This window comes from Heterodontus francisci, chromosome 1 (genome assembly GCF_036365525.1).
Source record: "Heterodontus francisci isolate sHetFra1 chromosome 1, sHetFra1.hap1, whole genome shotgun sequence".
NCBI lineage: Eukaryota > Metazoa > Chordata > Chondrichthyes > Heterodontiformes > Heterodontidae > Heterodontus > Heterodontus francisci.
In genome coordinates this window covers 11734264-11752858 of record NC_090371.1, presented here as the reverse complement: position 1 = coordinate 11752858, position 18595 = coordinate 11734264, and the positions used below count along the sequence as shown (strand labels likewise).

Here is an 18595-nt window from a genome sequence, read left to right as displayed (position 1 = left end):
CATGTTACACAGTTGAATGTTTCAGAACAAGTCACACAATAAATTATTCTTTGAAGCACTGTAACTTGTTATGCAGAAAAACATAGGAATAGGACTGGACCATTTACCCCCTAATGCTTGATCTGCATTCAATTGCATCAATTCCATTTCCCCACCTTTGTTCCATAACTATTAACAACCTTACCCAATAAAAATCTATTGCTCTCATTCTTGAAAATTTGAATTAGAATAAATAACCATTTAATGTTACTTCACTGCAGTGGATACAAAAAACGTTCCAGTAATAGCTGTAAATCAGGAGGTGGAAAGAAGAGAGAAACTTGGTGAAATTACAATCACTAGGCAAATGGTTCTGAGTAAATTTCCTTCCGGCGTGACAGAGGTGGAGGTAAGAGCGGAGGGGGAGTTGCACTATTAATTAGGGAGGACATCACGGCAGTACTTAGAGAGGATATCCCAGGGGGAATGTCCAGCGAAGCCATATGGGTAGAACTTAGAAATAAGAAAGGGGTGATCATTTTGATGGGATTATACTATAGGCCCCCAATAGACAGAGGGAAGTGGAGGAGCATATATGTAGGGAAATCACAGATAGGTGTAGGAATTATAGGGCTTTAATAGTAGGTGATTTTAACTTCCCTAATATATTGACTAGGATTGCCTTAGTGCTAAGGGATCAGATGGGGAAGAATTTGTTAAGTGTATCCAGGGTAGTTTTCTGAAGCAGTATCTGGATGGCCCGACTAGAGAAGGGGCTACACTCGACCTCCTCTTAGGAAATGAAAATGGGCAAGTGGTTGATGTGTCAGTGGGGGAGCACTTTGGGACCAGTGACCATAACTCTATTAGCTTCAAGATAGTTATGGAAAAGGATAGGACTGGTCCTCAGGTTGAAGTCCTAAATTGGGAGAAGGCTAATTTCGAAAGCATCAGACAAGAACTCGCAAAAGTTGAATGGGAGAGGCTGTTTACAGGTAAAGGGACGTCTGGCAAGTGGGAGGCTTTTAAAAGTGAGATAGGAAGAGTTCAGGACTGGCATGTTCCTGTTAGATTGAAGGGCAAGGCTGGCAAGTTTAGGGAACCTTGGTTGACGAGGGGTATTGAGGGTCTGGTCAGGACAAAGAAGGAGGCATATGTCAGGTATAGGCAGCTGGGATCAAGCGAGTCCCTCGAGGAGTGTAGGGGATGTAGGACTACACTTAAGAAGGAAATTAGAAGGGGGAAAAGGGGCCATGAGATTTCCCTGGCAGATAAGATAAAGGAGAATCCTAAAAGATTCTATAAGTATATTAAGAGTAAAAGGGTAGCTAGGGAGAGAGTAGGTCCCCTTAGGGATCAGTGTGTCAATTTTTGTGTGGAGCCACGGGAAATGGGCGAGGTCTTAAATCAATATTTCTCGTCCGTATTGACCGTGGAGAAGGTCATGAAGCTAGTGAGTTCAAGGGAGGGAGCTGCGATATCCTGGAGCATATCAACATTACAAAGGAGGAAGTATTGGAGGTTTTGAAGCGCATTAAGGTGGACAAATCCCCAGGGCCTGACCAGGTGTATCCTAGGATTCTATGGGAAGCAAGGGAGGAGATTGCTGGGGCCCTGGCAGAGATTTTTGTGTCATCATTCGCCACGGGTGAGGTATCGGAAGACTGGAGGATAGCTAATGTTGTGCCTTTATTTAAGAAGGGCAGCAGGGATAAGCCAGGGAACTACAGGCCGGTGAGCCTTACATCAGTGGTGGGAAAGTTATTGGAAGGGATTCTGAGAGACAGGATTTATATGCATTTGGAAAGGCAAGGTCTGATTAGGGATAGTCAGCATGGCTTTTGTGCATGGGAAATCATGTCTCACGAATTTGATTGAGTTTTTCGAGGAGGTGACCAAGAGGATTGATGAGGGCAGGGCGATGGACTTTAGCAAGGCCTTTGGCAAGGTCCCGCATGGTAGGCTGGTCCAGAAGGTTCGAACACATGGGATCCAGGGTGAGCTTGCAAATTGGATACAAAATTGACTTGGTGATTGGAGGCAGAGGGTGGTAGTGGAGGGATGTTTTTCCGATTGGAGGCCGGTGACCAGTGGTGTGCCGCAGGGATTGGTGCTGGGCCCTCTGTTGTTTGTCATATATATTATTGACTTGGATGTGAATGTAGGGGGCATGATTAGTAAGTTTGCAGATGACACCAAAATTGGTGGTATAGTGGACAGTGAAGAAGGTTGTCTAAGGTTACAACAGGATATAGATAAACTGGGAAAGTGGGCAAGGGATTGTCAAATGGAATTTAACGCAGACAAGTGTGAAGTGATGCATTTTGGCAAGTTAAACCGGGGCAGGACATATAAGGTGAACGGCAGGGCCCTGGGGAGTGTTGTTGAGCAGAGAGACCTTGGGGTGCAAGTACAAAGTTCCCTGAAAGTGGCAACACAGGTAGACAGGGTGGTGAAGAAGGCGTATGGCATGCTTGCCTTCATCGGCCGAGGCATTGAGTACAAGAGTTGGGACGTCATGTTAGAGTTGTACATAACGTTGGTTAGGCCGCATTTGGAGTACTGTGTGCAGTTCTGGTCGCCGCACTACATGAAAGATGTGATTAAGCTGGAGAGGGTGCAGAAATGATTCACAAGGATGTTGCCTGGTTTGGAGGGCTTGAGTTATAAAGAGAGATTGGATCGGCTGGGTCTGTTTTCCCAGTAGCGAAGGAGGCTGAGAGGGGACATGATAGAGGTGTATAAAATTATGAGAGGCATAGATAGGGTAGATAGCCAGAGTCTGTTTCCCATGGTACGGGTGACTAAAACGAGAGGGCATAAATTTAAGGTGAGAGGGAGGAGCTTTAAAGCGGATCAAAGAGGTATAGATAGGCATTATGTTCGGCATGGACACGGTGGGCCGAAGGGGCTGTTTCTATGCTGTACGACTCTATGACTCTAAATTGATGGAGCTGTGAACTGACAAGTCCCTGGGTCTTGATGGGCTTCATCTTAGGGTCTTAAAAGAGGGGGCTAATGAGGTAGTAGATGCATTGGTGTTAATTTTTCAAAATTCACTAGATTCTGGAAAGTAGGAAATATAACTCCTCTATTCAAGAAGGCCGGGGGAGGCAGAAAACAGGTATGTACCTAAAGGCCAGTTAGCTTGAAGCCTGTCGTGGGGAAGGTGTTTGAATCAACCATTAAGGAGGCTATAGCTGGGCACTTATAAAAACTCCAGGTAATCAGGAATAGTCAGCATGGTTTTGTGAAAGGAAAATTATGTTTAACCAATTTATTGGAGTTCTTCGAAGGAGTAGCATGTGCTATGGATAAAGGGGAGCCCGTTGACATACTGTACTTGAATTTCCAGAAGGCATTTGACAAGGTACCACATAAAAGTTTATTGCGTAAAGTAGGAGCTCAAGGTGTGGGGGGTAACATATTAGCATGGATAGAAGATTGGCTGGCTGGCTGGCGGAAAACAGAGAGTATACATAAATGGGTCCTTTTCTGAGTGGCAGCATATGAGAAGTGAAATCCTGTAGGGGTCTGTGCTGGGGCCTCAACTTTTTACAATTTATATCAGTGACTCAGATGAGGGAAGCGATGGCATGGTAGCTAAACTTTCAGATGACACAAAGATAGCTAGGAAAGTATGTTGTGAAGAGGACGTAAGGAGATTGCATGCAGATATAGAAAGGTTGAGTCAATCTGGCAACTGAGTGTAATGTGGAAAAATGTAAAGTTGTTTACTTTAGCAGGAAGAATAAAAAAGCAGAGTATTACTTAAACGGAGAACGACTGCAGAGTTCCAAGGTGCAGAGGTGTTCTTGTGCATGAATCACAAAAGGTTAGTATGCAGGTACAGCAAGTTTTAAAGAAGGTTAATGGAATGCGATCTTTTATTACGAGAGGAATTGAAAATAAAAGTAAGGACATTATGCTTCAGTTATACAGTGCATTGGTGAGACTACATCTCGAATACTGTGTGCAGTTTTGGTCTCCTTATTTAAGGAAGGATATAAATGCGTTGAAGGCGGTTCAGAGGAGGTTTATAGATTGATACCTGCCACGAGCTGGTTGTCTTATGAGGAAAGGTTGGACAAGCTGGGCTTGCTTTCACTGGAGTTTAGAAGAGTTCGGGGAGGTTTGATTGAAGTATATAAAATCCTGAACTGTCTTGACAAGGTGGATGTGGAGAGGATGTTTCTTCTTTTGGGTGAGTCCAGAACTAGGGGGCACTGCTTTAAAATTAGGAATCGCCCTTTACTAACTCCGAGGTAAGAGTGCAACCCGCTGAACTACGGTCGATAGTTAGTGCAGGTTGCAACGCTTGATGTTGGGTGACGAAGGGATAGGGCTCACTTGTGATGGCCCCTACAGTTGAATTGTCTGTTTGAAGCTTATTGGCCTGGGAACATAGAGTCATACAACACAGAAACAGGCCCTTCGGCCCATTGTGTCCATGCTGGCCATCAAGCACTTATCTATTCTAATCCCATTTTCTAGCACTTGGCCCGTAGCCTTGTATGCTATGGTGTTTCAAGTGCTCATCTAAATACTTCTTAAATGTTGTGAGGGTTCCTGCCTCTACCACCCCTTCAGGCAGGGTGTTCCAGATTCCAACCACTCTCTGGGTGAAAATATTTTTCCTCAAATCCCCTCTAAACCTCCTGCCCTTACTTTAAATCTATGCCCCCTGGTATTGACACATCCGCTAAAGGAAAAGGTTTCTTCCTATCTACCCTATCTAAGCCCCTCGTAATTTTGTCTGCCTCAATCAGGTTCCCCCTCAGCCTTCTGTGCTCTAAGGAAAACAACCCTAGCCTATCCAGTCTCTCTTCATAGCTGAAATGCTCCAGCCCAGGCAACATCCTGGTGAATTTCCTCTGCATTGTCTCCAGTGCAATCACATCCTTCCTACAGTATGACGACCAGAACTGTACACAGTACTCCAACTGTGGCCTAACTCGCGCTTTATACAGCTCCATCATAACCTGCCCGCTCTTATATTCTATGTCTCGGCTAATAAAGGCAAGTATCCCATATGCCTTCCTAACCACCTTATCTACCTGTGCTGCTGCCTTCAGTGATCTTTGGACAAGTACACCAAGGTCCCTCTGACTTCCTAGGTAGTAACTTGCACCAAGGTACTTCCTAGGCTCCTACCATCCATTGTATATTCCCTTGCCTTGTTAGTCCTCCCAAAATGCATCACCTCACATTTCTCAGAATTAAGTTCCACCTGCCACTGCTCTGCCCATCTTACCAGCCCATCTATATCATCCTGTAATCTAAGGCTTTCCTCCTCACTATTTACGACACCACCAATTTTCGTGTCATCTGCGCACTTACTGATAATACCTCCTATATTCATGTCTAAATCATTAATGTACACTACAAACAGCAAGGGTCCCAGCACCGATCCCTGCAGTACACCACTGGTCACAGGTGCCCAATCGCAAAAATCAACCCTCGACCATCACACTCTGCCTCCTGCCACGAAGCCAATTTTGGATCCAATTTGTCAAATTGCCCTGGATCACATGGGCTCTTACCTTCTTGACCAATCTCCCATGCAGGACCTTAAAAAAGCCTTAATGAAGTCCATGTAGACGACATCAACTGCTTTACCCCCCATCTACACACCTAGTCACCTCCTCAAAAAATTCAAACAAATTTGTTAGAATCAAAGCCATGCTGACTATCCCTGATTAATCCCTGCCTCTCCAAGTGGAGATTAATCCTGTCCCTCAGAATTTTTTCCAATAATTTCCCTATTACTGATGTTAGACTCACAGGCCTGTAATTACTTGGTTTATCCCTACTACCCTTCTTGAATAATGTACCAAATTGGCTGTCCTCCAATCCTCTGGCACCTCTCCTGTGGCCAGAGAGGATTTGAAAATTTGTGTCCGAGCCCCTGCAATCTCCTCCCTTGACTCACATAACAGCCTGGAATACATCTCATCTGGGCCTGGGGATTTATCCACTTTTAAGCCCACTAAAACCGCTAATACCTCCTCCCTTTCAGTGCTAGTTTGTTCAAGTATATCACAGTCCCCCTCCCTGATCTTTACACCTACATCATCCTTCTCCATAGTGAACACAGATGAAAAGCAATCATTTAAAACCTCACTTACATCCTCCGTCTCCACACACAGATTGCCACTTTGGTCCCTAATATGCCCTACTCTTTCCCTGGTTATCCTCTTGCCCTTAATATACTTATAAAACACCTTTATCTTGTCAGCCAGTGTTTTTTCATGCCCCCTCTTTGCTCTCCTAATTACTTTTTTAAGTACCCCCTACACTTTCTATACTCCTCTAGGGCCTCTGTTGTTTTTAGCCCTCTGAATTTGCCATAAGCCTCCTTTTATTTCCTTATACAATCCTCTACATCCAGGGTTCCCAGGACTTGTTGGTCCTACCCTTCACTTTTACTGGAACATGTTGGCTGAAGATTTTTCATTTGCGTGAATGTCTTGGTGGGGAGGGGTGGGGATTAGCCCCGTGGAACAATACCCTAGGAAAAGCCAGTGCCCTCGGGAAAGAAGCGGAGAAAGAAAGTTAAAATTAGGAGTGAAAACTCAGCTGTGGTTTTTGCACAATGGTGTTGAAAATGATCAAACTATTTGTTTTCACTGAAAGAAAAAATTGCTTTTGAGTTGTGTGTTTTAATGTGATCTCGCAACTGTCATTTGCTGAATTGCCCTTTCCCATTCCTGTTGTTGACAGATATAATAGCAGAAAAATCCATCTCGAGCTGCTAAGAGACAGCTCTGCAGTTCCCTTTTAATGTGTTTAGGGTCACAGGCTGTGAAGACTGGAGTTAGAAAACATGTCACGGCCTGCATGCAGGTCTGTCTGACCTGTGGAGAAAAGGATGTAAATGCTTGCATTTTACATTTCCTTCCCCTTCTCCCTTTTACTATTTTGCACCTCCTCATGACTACTTCTGGGAGCAGCTCTCCAGCTCAGGGTGAATTAATTTGGCATTAATTTGCTTCATGCACAGCTTTTGCAGAGACACCCAACAGTCCAACCATTGAAGTCCACATTGGAGGGCACCACGAATATGTGGCGCTGAGTAACTGTTGCGGCCAATAATACGGGCACCACCCTCCATTATTGACTCTGTAGTGTGTGAGAGAGAAAGTTAGTGTAAGGTGCGTGCAGACTATGGAACACACAGTATGTCACTTGCACGCATAGCAAGTTGCATCTCACACCTCACACATCGCAAGTGGAGTACTGGAAAGACAAACATTCGGGATACTCAGAATATAGGTGGGGTTATGCCACTGAATCAGTGGGCATTGATGGATGAATGTCTGTTTCTCTCAGAAAAATGTTCCATTTCAGTGGCCAGCAATGCAGGATGTTGAGTAAAGTGTTGGTGCTGGAGAGCATGGAATGACAGTGTGAGAAAGTTTATGTTTGTGCCTGGAAACTTGGGCACATTGGATTAGAGCAGGGCTGCTGAGAGCACAAAGTGGCAGAGGCCAGGTTCTATAACATGATACCTTGCACCTGCAGAAATGCCTTTTGAGTTGAGCTAGGTACAACAGGAAGGATTGTCTTTCTTGTGGAGCATCACACACAGATGGCTGCGTGGAAGCTCTGAGAGATTGCAGCCTCAATTCCCATTAATAACCACACGAAGGCCCTTTTCTACAACTACTTAGCCACTCAGTCCTCAGAAGAGGTGGTGAACATGTTATTCCAGCTACTTACAGATTTTTAAAGAAATAGTTTAGGATCAATGGCATATCTTTTTATTTTGAGAAAGTAGGATTCTCAGTGAAGTAATTATCACTTTTACAGGTATAAGCTGCTTCCTGTATGGATAATCAGCACATTATAACAAACGTTGTCACTGGCTATGACACACACAACTTCCCTCATAACGGCTGTTCACCTGGTGGTGAAACTATGGAATTGGCTGCTGCATTTCCCACATTACAACAGTGATCACACTTTACAAAATACTGTTTCACGTCAATAATTAAAAGTAGCGCCACAGGTTAATAAGGCCGTAAAAAAGCAAACAAAGCACTTGAGTTCACTTCTAGGGGGATAAAGTTGAAAAGCAGAGAAGTTGCAATAAACTTGGTGAGACCACAACTAGATTACTGTGATCAGTTCTGGACTCCATATTATAAAACAGATATAGAGCCTCTGGAGAAGATGCAAAGCATATTTACAAAGATGGTATCAGAATGGAGAGGTTATAACTATCAGGAAAGATTGAACGAGCTGGGGCTCTTTTCTCTAAAAAGGAGAAGGCTGAGGAGTGACTCGGTAGAGGTCTTCAAGAGTATTGGAAGGGTTTAAGCAAACAGCTGATCGCCCTACAGAGGATCCAAAGGAAATTTAAGAGGATGTAGCCAGGAATGGCGAATTTTAGCTATGAGCAAAGATTGGACAGGCCGGCGTTCTTTTCTTTGAAATAGAGGAGGCTGAGGGGAGATTAAATTGAGGTGTATAAAATTATGAGAGGCCGAGATAGAGTGGATAGGAAGGACCCATTTTCCTTTGCAGAGAGGTCAATAACCAGAGGGCATAGATTTAAAGTAACCAGCAGAAGAAATAGAGGAGAGTTGAGATTTATTTTCTTGCAGGTGGTGTTGGGAATCTGGAACTGACTGCTTTTCAAAAAATATTTGTATGTGCACTTGAAGTGCCCTAACCTACAGGGCTATGGACCGAGAGCTTGAAAGTGGGATTAGGCTGGATATCTCTTTTTCGGCCGGCACAGCCACGATAGACCAAAAGGCCTCTTTCTGCATGGTAAATTTTCTATGTTTCTGACATAAAAATGTAAGAAATAAGAAATAGGAGCAAGAGTGGGCCATTCGGCCCTTTGGGCCTCTTTCGCCATTCAATACGATCATGGCTGATCTTCGACCTCACCTCCACCTTCCTACACTATTCCCAAGCCCCTTAATTCTCTTAGTACCCAAAAATCTATTGATCTCTGTCTTGAAATACACTCAATGACTGAGCATTCATATCTCACTGCAATAGAAAATTCCAAGGATTTGTAACACTTTGAGTGAAGATATTTCTCCTCATCTCAGGTCTAAATGGCTGACCCCTTTATCTGAGACTGTGAACCCTAGTTCCAGACTCTCCAGACAAGGGAAACATCTTCCCAGCATCTACCCTGTTAAAACCCTTAAGCATTTGATATGTTTCAATTAGATAGCCTTTCATTCTTATGACGCCTAGGGAATACAGGCCTAGTCTTCTCAATCTCTCCTCTCATCCCCAGAGTCAGTCGAGTGACTCTTTACTGCGCTACGTCTAAGGCAGGTATATATTTTCTTTGGTAAGGAGACTAAAATGCACACAGTACTTCAGGTGTGGTCTCACCAAAATCCTATGTAATTGTAGTAAGGCTCCTTTAATCTTATACCCCAATTCCTTTGTAACAAGAACTGACATCAGATTTGCCTTCCTAATTGCTTGCTGTACCTGCATGTTAATGTTCTATAGTTCATTTACAAGGGCACACAAGTCCCTCTGAAGACCAATATTTTCCAGTCTCTCACTGTATAAAAAATACTCTTTGCTATCTTTCCTACCAAAGTGGATAACTTCACACTTCCCCACATTGTATTCCATCTGTCATGTCCTTGTCCACTCACTCAACCTGTCTATATTCCTTTGCATCCCCCTTACAGCTTACTTTCTCACCAAACATTTTATCATCAAACTTGGATACATTACACCCTGTCTCCTCAACCAAGTCATTAATATAGATTGTAAGTAGCTGAGGCCCAAGTACTGATCCTTGCTAGTTACAGCCTGCCAACCTGAAAATGACCTGTTTATTCCGATTCTCTGTTTTCTACCATTAACCAATCCTCAATCCATACTAATATGTTACCCCCAACCTCATGAGTTCTAATTTTGTGTAAATCTTGTGTGGCATCTTATTAAATGCTTTTTAAAAATACAAATATACAATATCCACTGGTTCCTCCTTATCTGCCCTACTAGTTACAACCTCAAAAAACTCTAACCGATTTGTCAAACACTGTTTCATTTTCACAAGTCCATGTTGACTCTGCCTAATTGTGATTTTCTAAGTGCTCTGTTACCACGTCCCTAACAATAGATTCTAGCATTTTCCTTACTACAGATGTCGGGCTAACTGGCCTAGTTCCCCGTTTTCACTATTCCTCCTTTCTTGAATTTTCTTGACTTGCAGGGCTAGGGGGTCGAGTGGGGGAGTGGGATTGACTGAATAGCTTCGTGGAGAGCTGGCAAGGACTCAATGGTTGCATGGCCTCCTTCTGTGCCATAAATAACTCTATGGGTGAAATTTTATCCTGTCCCCCGCGGCAGGTTTGGAGGCGGGGAGAGCATAAAATCTGATGGGATGTGAACGGCCTTCCTGCTCTGCCACCAATTGAGGCCCTTAACTGGGTAGTTGATACCCAATTAAGGTCCTTTTCCTGCCTCAGCCGCAATTACCCGTGCGGCAGGTGGCCTTGTCACCACACAGTAGGCACGGCACCAAAATCCGTGTGGGTTGCTTCCTGCCTGTGTGGGGCGCTTAGTGCTTGAATGAGGGACCTTGCATTGGGAAGGGGGAGGCCCACTGAGGGACACCCCCCCTGCCTTGCTGCCAACCCCCACCTCCACCCCCACCCTGCAACCTTCACCCCACGAGACTCTTCCCGCCCTGACCTACCTTAAGCCTGGTTCCAGTGCCACTCCTTGGTGTCTGGTCGCTGCAGCTACAGCAGCAGCCACTGCCTCTGCAGGAGTCCTAAATCATACAGAAGGCCCCCGCTGTCAAGTTAATTGCCTGATTGGCACTAAATTCGGCAGCCATCCATACAAGAGGCGATGCATCAATCTCGGCATCGGTTTCTCCCGATGTCAAGTTCCCCCGCTGCCGCATAAAATTCATCCTATGGGCTGAATTTTTCGATCAGCAGCAAGCTGCAAAAACGGCAGGGCATACGCGTGATGGCTCATTTGGTTAGATGGGGCAGACCTGCCCCACCCCCGATGACGTGGGCAGGTGCTTGTGCCATTTTTAAAGGGCTTCAAGCCCTTTAATTTACATTTTTAAGGGAACAGTCATTAAAAATTTAATTTGAAAAATTTAATAAATGATTCAAACTCCTCTCCCACTCCCCCAATGACTAAAAACTTATTGATTTCCGTCTCCTCCCCCCACCCCCCACCCAAAAAACATACCTTCCGATCCCGACCTTTCCCCCCCGAACTTTATCAACTTCCATCTTCAATCCCTTCCTGCCATCCCCTCCACCAATTGCAATAGTTTTTACCTGCTCATCACTCCCCGCCCTGAAAACTTACCTCCTCTCCCCTCCCCACCAGTGTCCCGCATTGCTTGAGTCCCGGCAACTGGCCAGAATATGGCAGTGGGACGGCCCACTGGAGCAGGTAGGTAATTAATTCATTAATTAACATATTTAAATCCTGCTCCCGTCACCGAGTGGCGGGGGGGATCACCACGATGCCTCGCTGTTAACATGGGGCAGGACCTTCCCAGCATCGAGGCTCGCGGCGGGCTTCTCCCAGGGCATTTTCCGGGACTCCCTGCCACAAGCCCCGACTTCAGGGGGCTGGTAAAATCTAGTCCTATGACTCTGAATAGCTTGCTTCTAATCCATGTGAACTGTTCTAGAACCTAGGGAATTATGGAAGATTAAAACCAATGCATTCACTTCCTGTGCAGCTACCTCTTTTAAAACTTTAGGATGTAGGCCATCAGGTCCAAAGATTTGTCAACTGATTCTCCATCCTGATTTTCTGAGCTAAAATCCTTTCTCTCTACTGTCTTTATTCCATCCTTTATTATCAGGACTACGCTCATTCTTTTCCATTTTGATTATCTCTTCTAAAATTCAAGTGTTCTGCAATATTTAGTTCCCACCTTTGCAACCACATTGCCATAATTATATTAAACCCATTAATTTATATCTGTGCTATTACAATTCATCTATTTTGTTGTGAATGCTTCGCACATTCAGATACAGTGCCTTTAGCTTTAACTATTTCTATTTTTTTTACTGATGTCACCTTTGTCACTAATGCTCTGTTAGATTTGTAAGCTCTCTGTGTCACTTCCTGACCCACTCTTTTTATGCAAATCACTTCTCCGCTCTACAGCCTCCACCATATCTTCATTAGTTTAAAGTCCTCCTGTCTATTGCCCTCGTTATACAATTTGCCAGGATACTGGTCCCAGAATGGTTTAAGTGGAGCCTGTCTCAATGGAACAGCTCCCTCTTTCCCCAGTACTGGTGCCAGTGGTCCATGAAGCGTAACACCTGCCTTCCACACCGCTCTTTCGGCCATGCATTCAACTTTCTAAACTGTTTATCACTGTGCCAATTGGCTCATGGCTTGGGTAACAATCCACAGGAAATTATTTTTGAGTTTCTTTTTGACTTGGTCCCTAACTCCTCAAACTCTCAGCAGAACCTCATTCCTAGTTCTACCTGTCCTTGGTTCCTACCACTCCAAATTCTTCTCCAGCTGCGAGGAGAGGTCTTTAGCCCTGGCATTGGATAGGCAACTCAACCTTCGGGACTCCCTCTGATATATTGCCGCCTACCACTACCATCACTTGAATGACCTCCTGCACATGGTGCCATGGTCAGTTTGTTTATCCACCCGACAGACTTTTCCTTCATCCACACAGGCAGCAAGAACCTCGTACCTGTTGGATAAGGGCAATGGCTGAGGATCCTCCATCACTGCCCCTGAAGTCTGCTTACCTGCCTGATTCGCAGTCACACTCTCCTGTCCTTGATCACTATCCAGGCCTGTACCACTATGTAATTTAAGGGATGTCACTGCCTCCTGGATTAAAATAATTCTCCCCCCTCCCTGATGCCCCATAATGTTTGCACCTCAGACTCACTGATTTTAATCCTGGATTAAAATAATTCTCCCCCTCCTTGATGCCCTATAATGTTTGCACCTCGGACTCGCTGATTGGCCGCCAGCTCCATTAGGCAGGACTTCTTGCCTCAATAAGCTGGAAGCCCCAGACCAATTAAGGCTCTGGGGACTGTAAAATCCGGTCTGGATCCCCAGGCCTGGAGGATGTGGGACTGCCACCGACTTTTCCGTTGGTGGACGGCTCCTGTCTGACAAGCAAAAAATTCCGGCCTTTGGCTCTAATAGGGTACAGGATACAGGGTAGACATCAGGAAGATGTTTCCACTTGTGGGGAGACCAAAAACAGAGGCCATAAATATAAGATAGTCACTAATAAATCCAATAGGGAATTTAGGAGAAACCTCTTTATCTTGAAGATGGTTAAAATATGGAACTCGCTCACATGTGGAGTAGTTAATGTAAATAACATAAATGCATTCAAGGAGAAGCTGGATAAACACATGAGAGCGAAAGGAATAAAAAGTTATTTTGATAGGGTGGGAGGAGTCTTGTGGGAGGAGCATAAATGCCAACATATACCAGCTGGGCCGAATGGCCTGATTCTGTGCTGTGCATTCTGTTTAATACTTCATTGTTTGTTTATAAAACACTTTGGGACATCCTACGATCATGAAAGGCACAATACAAATGGGAATTCTTTCCTTTTCTTTAATAGTCTTCATAATCCATCGGTCTAGGGTGATGTGCAGAGCTCTGTACTAGTACAGAAGAGTAGCCACCATTGTATGGCAAGGGTGTTACATAGGAATGGGAGTAGGTCATTCAGCCCTTTGAGCCAGTTCTGCCATTCAGTTAGATCATGGCTGTTCTGCATCTCAACCCAATTTACCTTCCTTTGCTTCATGTCCCTTAATGCCCTTTTTGAATTAAAATCTATCAATCTCAGTCTTAAACTCTAATTGACTCCCAATATCTACAGCCTTTTATGGGAGCGAGTTCCAGGTTTCCAAGACCGTTTGTGGGGAGAAAGTGCTTCCTGATTTCACTGCTAAATCGCTTAGCTCTAATTTTACAGTTGTGCCTTCTTGTTCTTGATTCCTCCACCAGAGGAAATATTTTCTCTATCTACCTATCATATCCCTTTACTAATTTAAAAACTTCATTAGATCACCCTCTATCTTCTAAACTCATTGGAACACAATCCTAGTTTATGTGACATATAATTTAACCCTTTTAGCCCCAATGACAAATTGTCAAAGTAAAATGGTCTTTAGAGTTGTCAGCTTTGCCAATCAAAAGAAAAAAGCAAGACAGGTCAGCATTGAAATAGGGCAGGTGATGAGATCATGTCGTCAGTGCTGATGTATCCTTGGATGACGGTAAAACTTAATTGAAATCAGGAACTAATATCTGCAGATCATCATCAAATACAGGAGAAAATAGAAAATTCGGCTTTCAGCTTCCCAATCTGATTCTTGTCGACCAGTTCGCAATTTTTCTAATTGCTCGGTCTAACCTTATTCTCACTATTGCAATGTGTCAGTGTTGGTGTGAGTGCACGCTTGTTTTTCACAGCTGTTTTGGGTAGGCATCAGCCTCTCCTGTTTACAAAGAAACTTCTGCCAAATGGGCACACATCACTCTTTTCATCAATGAAGATAAAGTGCCAAGTGTTTGTTTATTTGGTCTACACTTTCCCCTCTGACAGCCTCCCCTCACAAGCACACTTTCACGGCTTAGATGGAAGCAGGACAATTCAGCCTTCTCTAATGGCACTCTGTAGTCAATTGCTCGTGTGTATGTTGTTGGGGAATAACAAATTCTGAGGTAAATTGGCTCTGTGGGAACACACGTTATACAGAATCTACCTGGAATCAGTGAATTTATCCTTCTGTGTGTACTGAACTCCTCAAGTTTTTGTACGTTTCAAAGATTGAATTATCCAACTTGAATTGACCTAGCAAAGTAGGAATTTAGTATTTTGTGAAAAAAGAATTAGAGCCTTGTGAGCAAACTGTATTAGAGACCATAGCTACCCCTGCGCACATTAGAGTGAATGGCAGCCCCTATGCATATTATAGCAAATAGCAGACACTGTAAAATAAGAGGACAAGTAGGCATCTGCAAAACCTCAGAGAATAGTATGGTATGGTACGGTAAGAAATTCCTTTTGGTTCGTGAGTCGTGCATTTATGCTCTGTGTGTGTGTATATATATATATATATATATGAGTTACATTACAGTACTCTACACTATACGAAGCAATGTTGGAAGCAGAAGAATTAGAACTGGGTCTATACTGTAGAATTTAGAAGAATGAGGGGTGATCTCATAGAAATATAAAAAATTCTTAAGGAGATTGACAGGGTATGTGCTAAGATGGCCAGAAAGTCTAGAACTAGGGGTCATAGTCTGAGGATAAGAATTTTGAGCACTAAGGGACTTGAGCGATATGGAAATTAGGTGGGAAATGGAGTTGACGTAGAAGACCAAATCTTACTGAATTGCAGAGCAGGCTTGAGGGGAGTGTATGGCCTACCCCTGCTCCTATTTCTTATGGGACACAGGCCATTCAGTTCAACCGGTCTGTATCAATGCTTAACCTCTACATGAGCGAATAGTTCTAATTCTGCTACTTCCCACAATGTCCAGTAGTTCAAATTGCACTCCAGGTACTTTTGCACAAAAATCCAGGCTGACATTCCAGTGCAGTACTGAGGGAGTACTGAACTGTCAGAGGTAATGTATTTCAGATGAGACATAAAACCGAGACACCTTCTACCCTCTCAGGTGGACGTAAAAGACCCCAAGGCACTATTTCAAAGAAGAGCAGGGACGTTCTCCCTGGTATCCTGGTCAATATTTATTCTCAATCAACATCACTAAAACAAATTACCTGGTCATTTGTCACATTGTTATTTGTGGGAGCTTGCTGTGTGCAAATTATCTGTTGCATTTCATACATTATAAGAGACTACTGTTCAAAATGTACTTCATTGGCTGTAAAATGCTTTGAGACGTCCTGATGTCATGAAAAGGAGCTATAGAAAAGCGAGGGTTGCTTTTCTTTCACTGTACTTTAATCTGATCAACATTAATGGGATCCCATTAATAAAAGGGCAGATCCGAGCTGAAAGTAGTCTGCCCTGCTCATCCTAGTTGTGGTACAAGATTTCAGATCCACGCATGATCATAAAATGATCTGCACATTAGCAACAGCGGCACAATGTAGAATGCCCCAAAGCATGACAAGCAAAAACAATCGATAGCCCACCTGAGGGATTGGAGAAACATTGGTGGGATCAGGTTCCAAAGTGGAACTGATACCTTCCTGAAACAGCAGCCTTGTTGGTTTGGTATTCCTTGAGGTTGGACATTAAGGAGATGCCATTAACTTTTGAGTGCACATGCCAGGCTGCCATTACACATTTTTGAGAAGTATAAAATATGTTTCTTCTCATTGTCTTCTCAACTCACAACCCAGGCAGGTTGGGAGGGTGGTGAAAGTGGTCTTTAGCAACAGGTCAAGATGGGTGATAGAGAATCGGTTTCCTTTCAATGCCTGATTTTCTTTTCCAACGTGCCCATTTTGCACTTTTTATTGAAGACCTATTTCTCCTCCCCACCACTCATGTGGAACTTTCAACTTCAGAGGGACTTTGATGGAAAGAGTAATCAGGCAGGGTTTATAACAGGCAGTCGGTCCATTACCGTTCATTTTGTGTTCCGGCTGAAGTTGTAAGTTCCATCTGTTCAGCCTCACCTCACATGGATCCACCTTTCCTCAGGACCTCAACTGTGGAATTCCTCGCCTCTGTCTTTCCTTCCTCTAACACACGTACAGGATTTTTGAAATGCAAGCTTGCTGACACCTTTCCCCTGCTTCCTCTTCTCTACTATTCTCCTTTGATGATGTTCTGCGCGATATGAACCTTGAGCCCTTCACCTAGGTTTGCCAGTGAAACGTAACTACCTTGCAAACTGAGATGTTTTGACTGATCTCCGTCTGCTGGCAAGGTGCCTCCTCGAGCTCCTGGAGGGGCGTTGACTTGAGCTGGATCCTGTCTTCACCCAACGTGATCCACACACTCTTCACCAGGGGTTATTTCAAAGCAATCGGGAGTGGAGCCTCTGTCTGATTATTTCTCCTCCTTTGTGCTGCCTCAATAGCTGACCCAGTTGAAATGAACCAACTCAGCACAGACTGAGAATTGAAATTCTCTTTATTACACTGTGCCACCCCACTAACAATTTATATCTTTTGTCTATATGTTTTAGCTTTGGGAGGCACAGAAGATTCAACAGGTAAACATTTCTTCTTTCAATAATCCCAAAGTATTGTACCAGTTCATAAATAATACTACATTGTACACCCACTTGTATTGTGAAATATTTCAATGTATTTTGTGTAATTCACATTTCATCATCCATTTTTGAGCCCTGTTTCTGCAGAGCTAATTGTTTGTGGTAATGGTTGATCACTCTCTGACTTGCAATTTCAATGGAAAAGTGAGTTGCCATTATTTTGGTTTAAGTGAGTAGCTGAGAAACTAAGTCTGACTAGAACTTGAACTCTGTTTCCATGTACAGTCATGGTTATGTTACTTGACTAATAACCCAGAGAATATGAGTTCAGATTGAAAATTTGAATTCAGTTTTTTAAAAATCTGGAAATAAATTCAAGTAAAAGTGACCATGAAGCTGTCGAATTGTCATAAAATATCACTTGTTCAGTAATGTCCTTGAGGGAAGGAAGCCTACTGTCCTTACCCAGTCTGGGCCTCCCTGTGACTCCATTCCCACATCCACATGGTTGAATCTTAACTGCACCTGAAGTGCTCTGTCAAACTACTCATTTGTACCCAGGGCAACTTGTCAGAGTGAGTAGCACTTGGTGATGGGCATTTAGGGATGGGCACCAAATGCTGGCTTTGCCAGTGATGCCCACATCCCATGAATTGAATTTAAAAACTCTCGCCTCTGAATCACAAGGTTCTGGGTTCAAGTCCCACTCCAGAACCTGAGTAAAAAAAAAATCAAGGCTGAAACTCCAGTGCAGCACTGAGGGAGAACTGTACTGTTGGAGGTGCCGACTTTTGGATGTGACATTAAGCCGAGGTCTCATTTAAATGTAAAAGATCCCATGGCACTATTTTAAAGAGGCAGGCAGTTATCCCTAGTATCCTGACCAATATTTATCCCTCAAAAACAGGTCATTATCACATTGTTGTTTGTGAGTGTGCACAAATTGGCTGCCATGTTTCCTACATTTACAACAGTGACTATACTTGGGAAAAAAAAAAGTGCTCCATTTGCTGTAAAGCGCTTTGAGACGTCCGGTGGTTGTGATAGGTGCTTCATAAATGCAAGTCTTTCTTTTATTAAATACCAACCTTGCATCTACGTTCCAAGAATGAATTAAAAAAAAAGAAAAGACTTTTCTAATTCCTCTGGGTAAGGTATATCAATTTTCTTCACTATTCCCCCACAACCCTTTCCAAGGCCATGATTCCAGCTCATGAACGTCTTGTGGCAAGGATGGCATGGCAGGTACCCAGTTTAGGGACAATGCTCATGCTCCAATAAAAGCAAAATACTGCAGATGCTGGAAATCTGAAATAAAAACAGAAAGTGCTCGAAATAGAATCATGAAATCATAGAAAGTTTACGGCACAGAAAGAGGCCACTTGGCCCATTGTGTCTGTGCCGGCTGAAAAATGAGTCACCCAGCCTA

The 18595-nt window shown here is 43.7% G+C and overlaps 1 protein-coding gene across 2 annotated transcripts in view; it reads left to right on the top strand.

Moving 5' to 3' along the window:
* LOC137367738 (sideroflexin-5-like) overlaps positions 1-18595 on the top strand; it is a 297384-nt gene that overhangs the window by 51355 nt on the left and 227434 nt on the right. For both annotated transcript variants that reach the window (XM_068028670.1, XM_068028669.1), the window contains exon 4: positions 17140-17166. In XM_068028670.1, coding sequence (XP_067884771.1) covers positions 17140-17166 — 27 coding nt within the window. The remainder of the gene's footprint in view (positions 1-17139; positions 17167-18595) is intronic.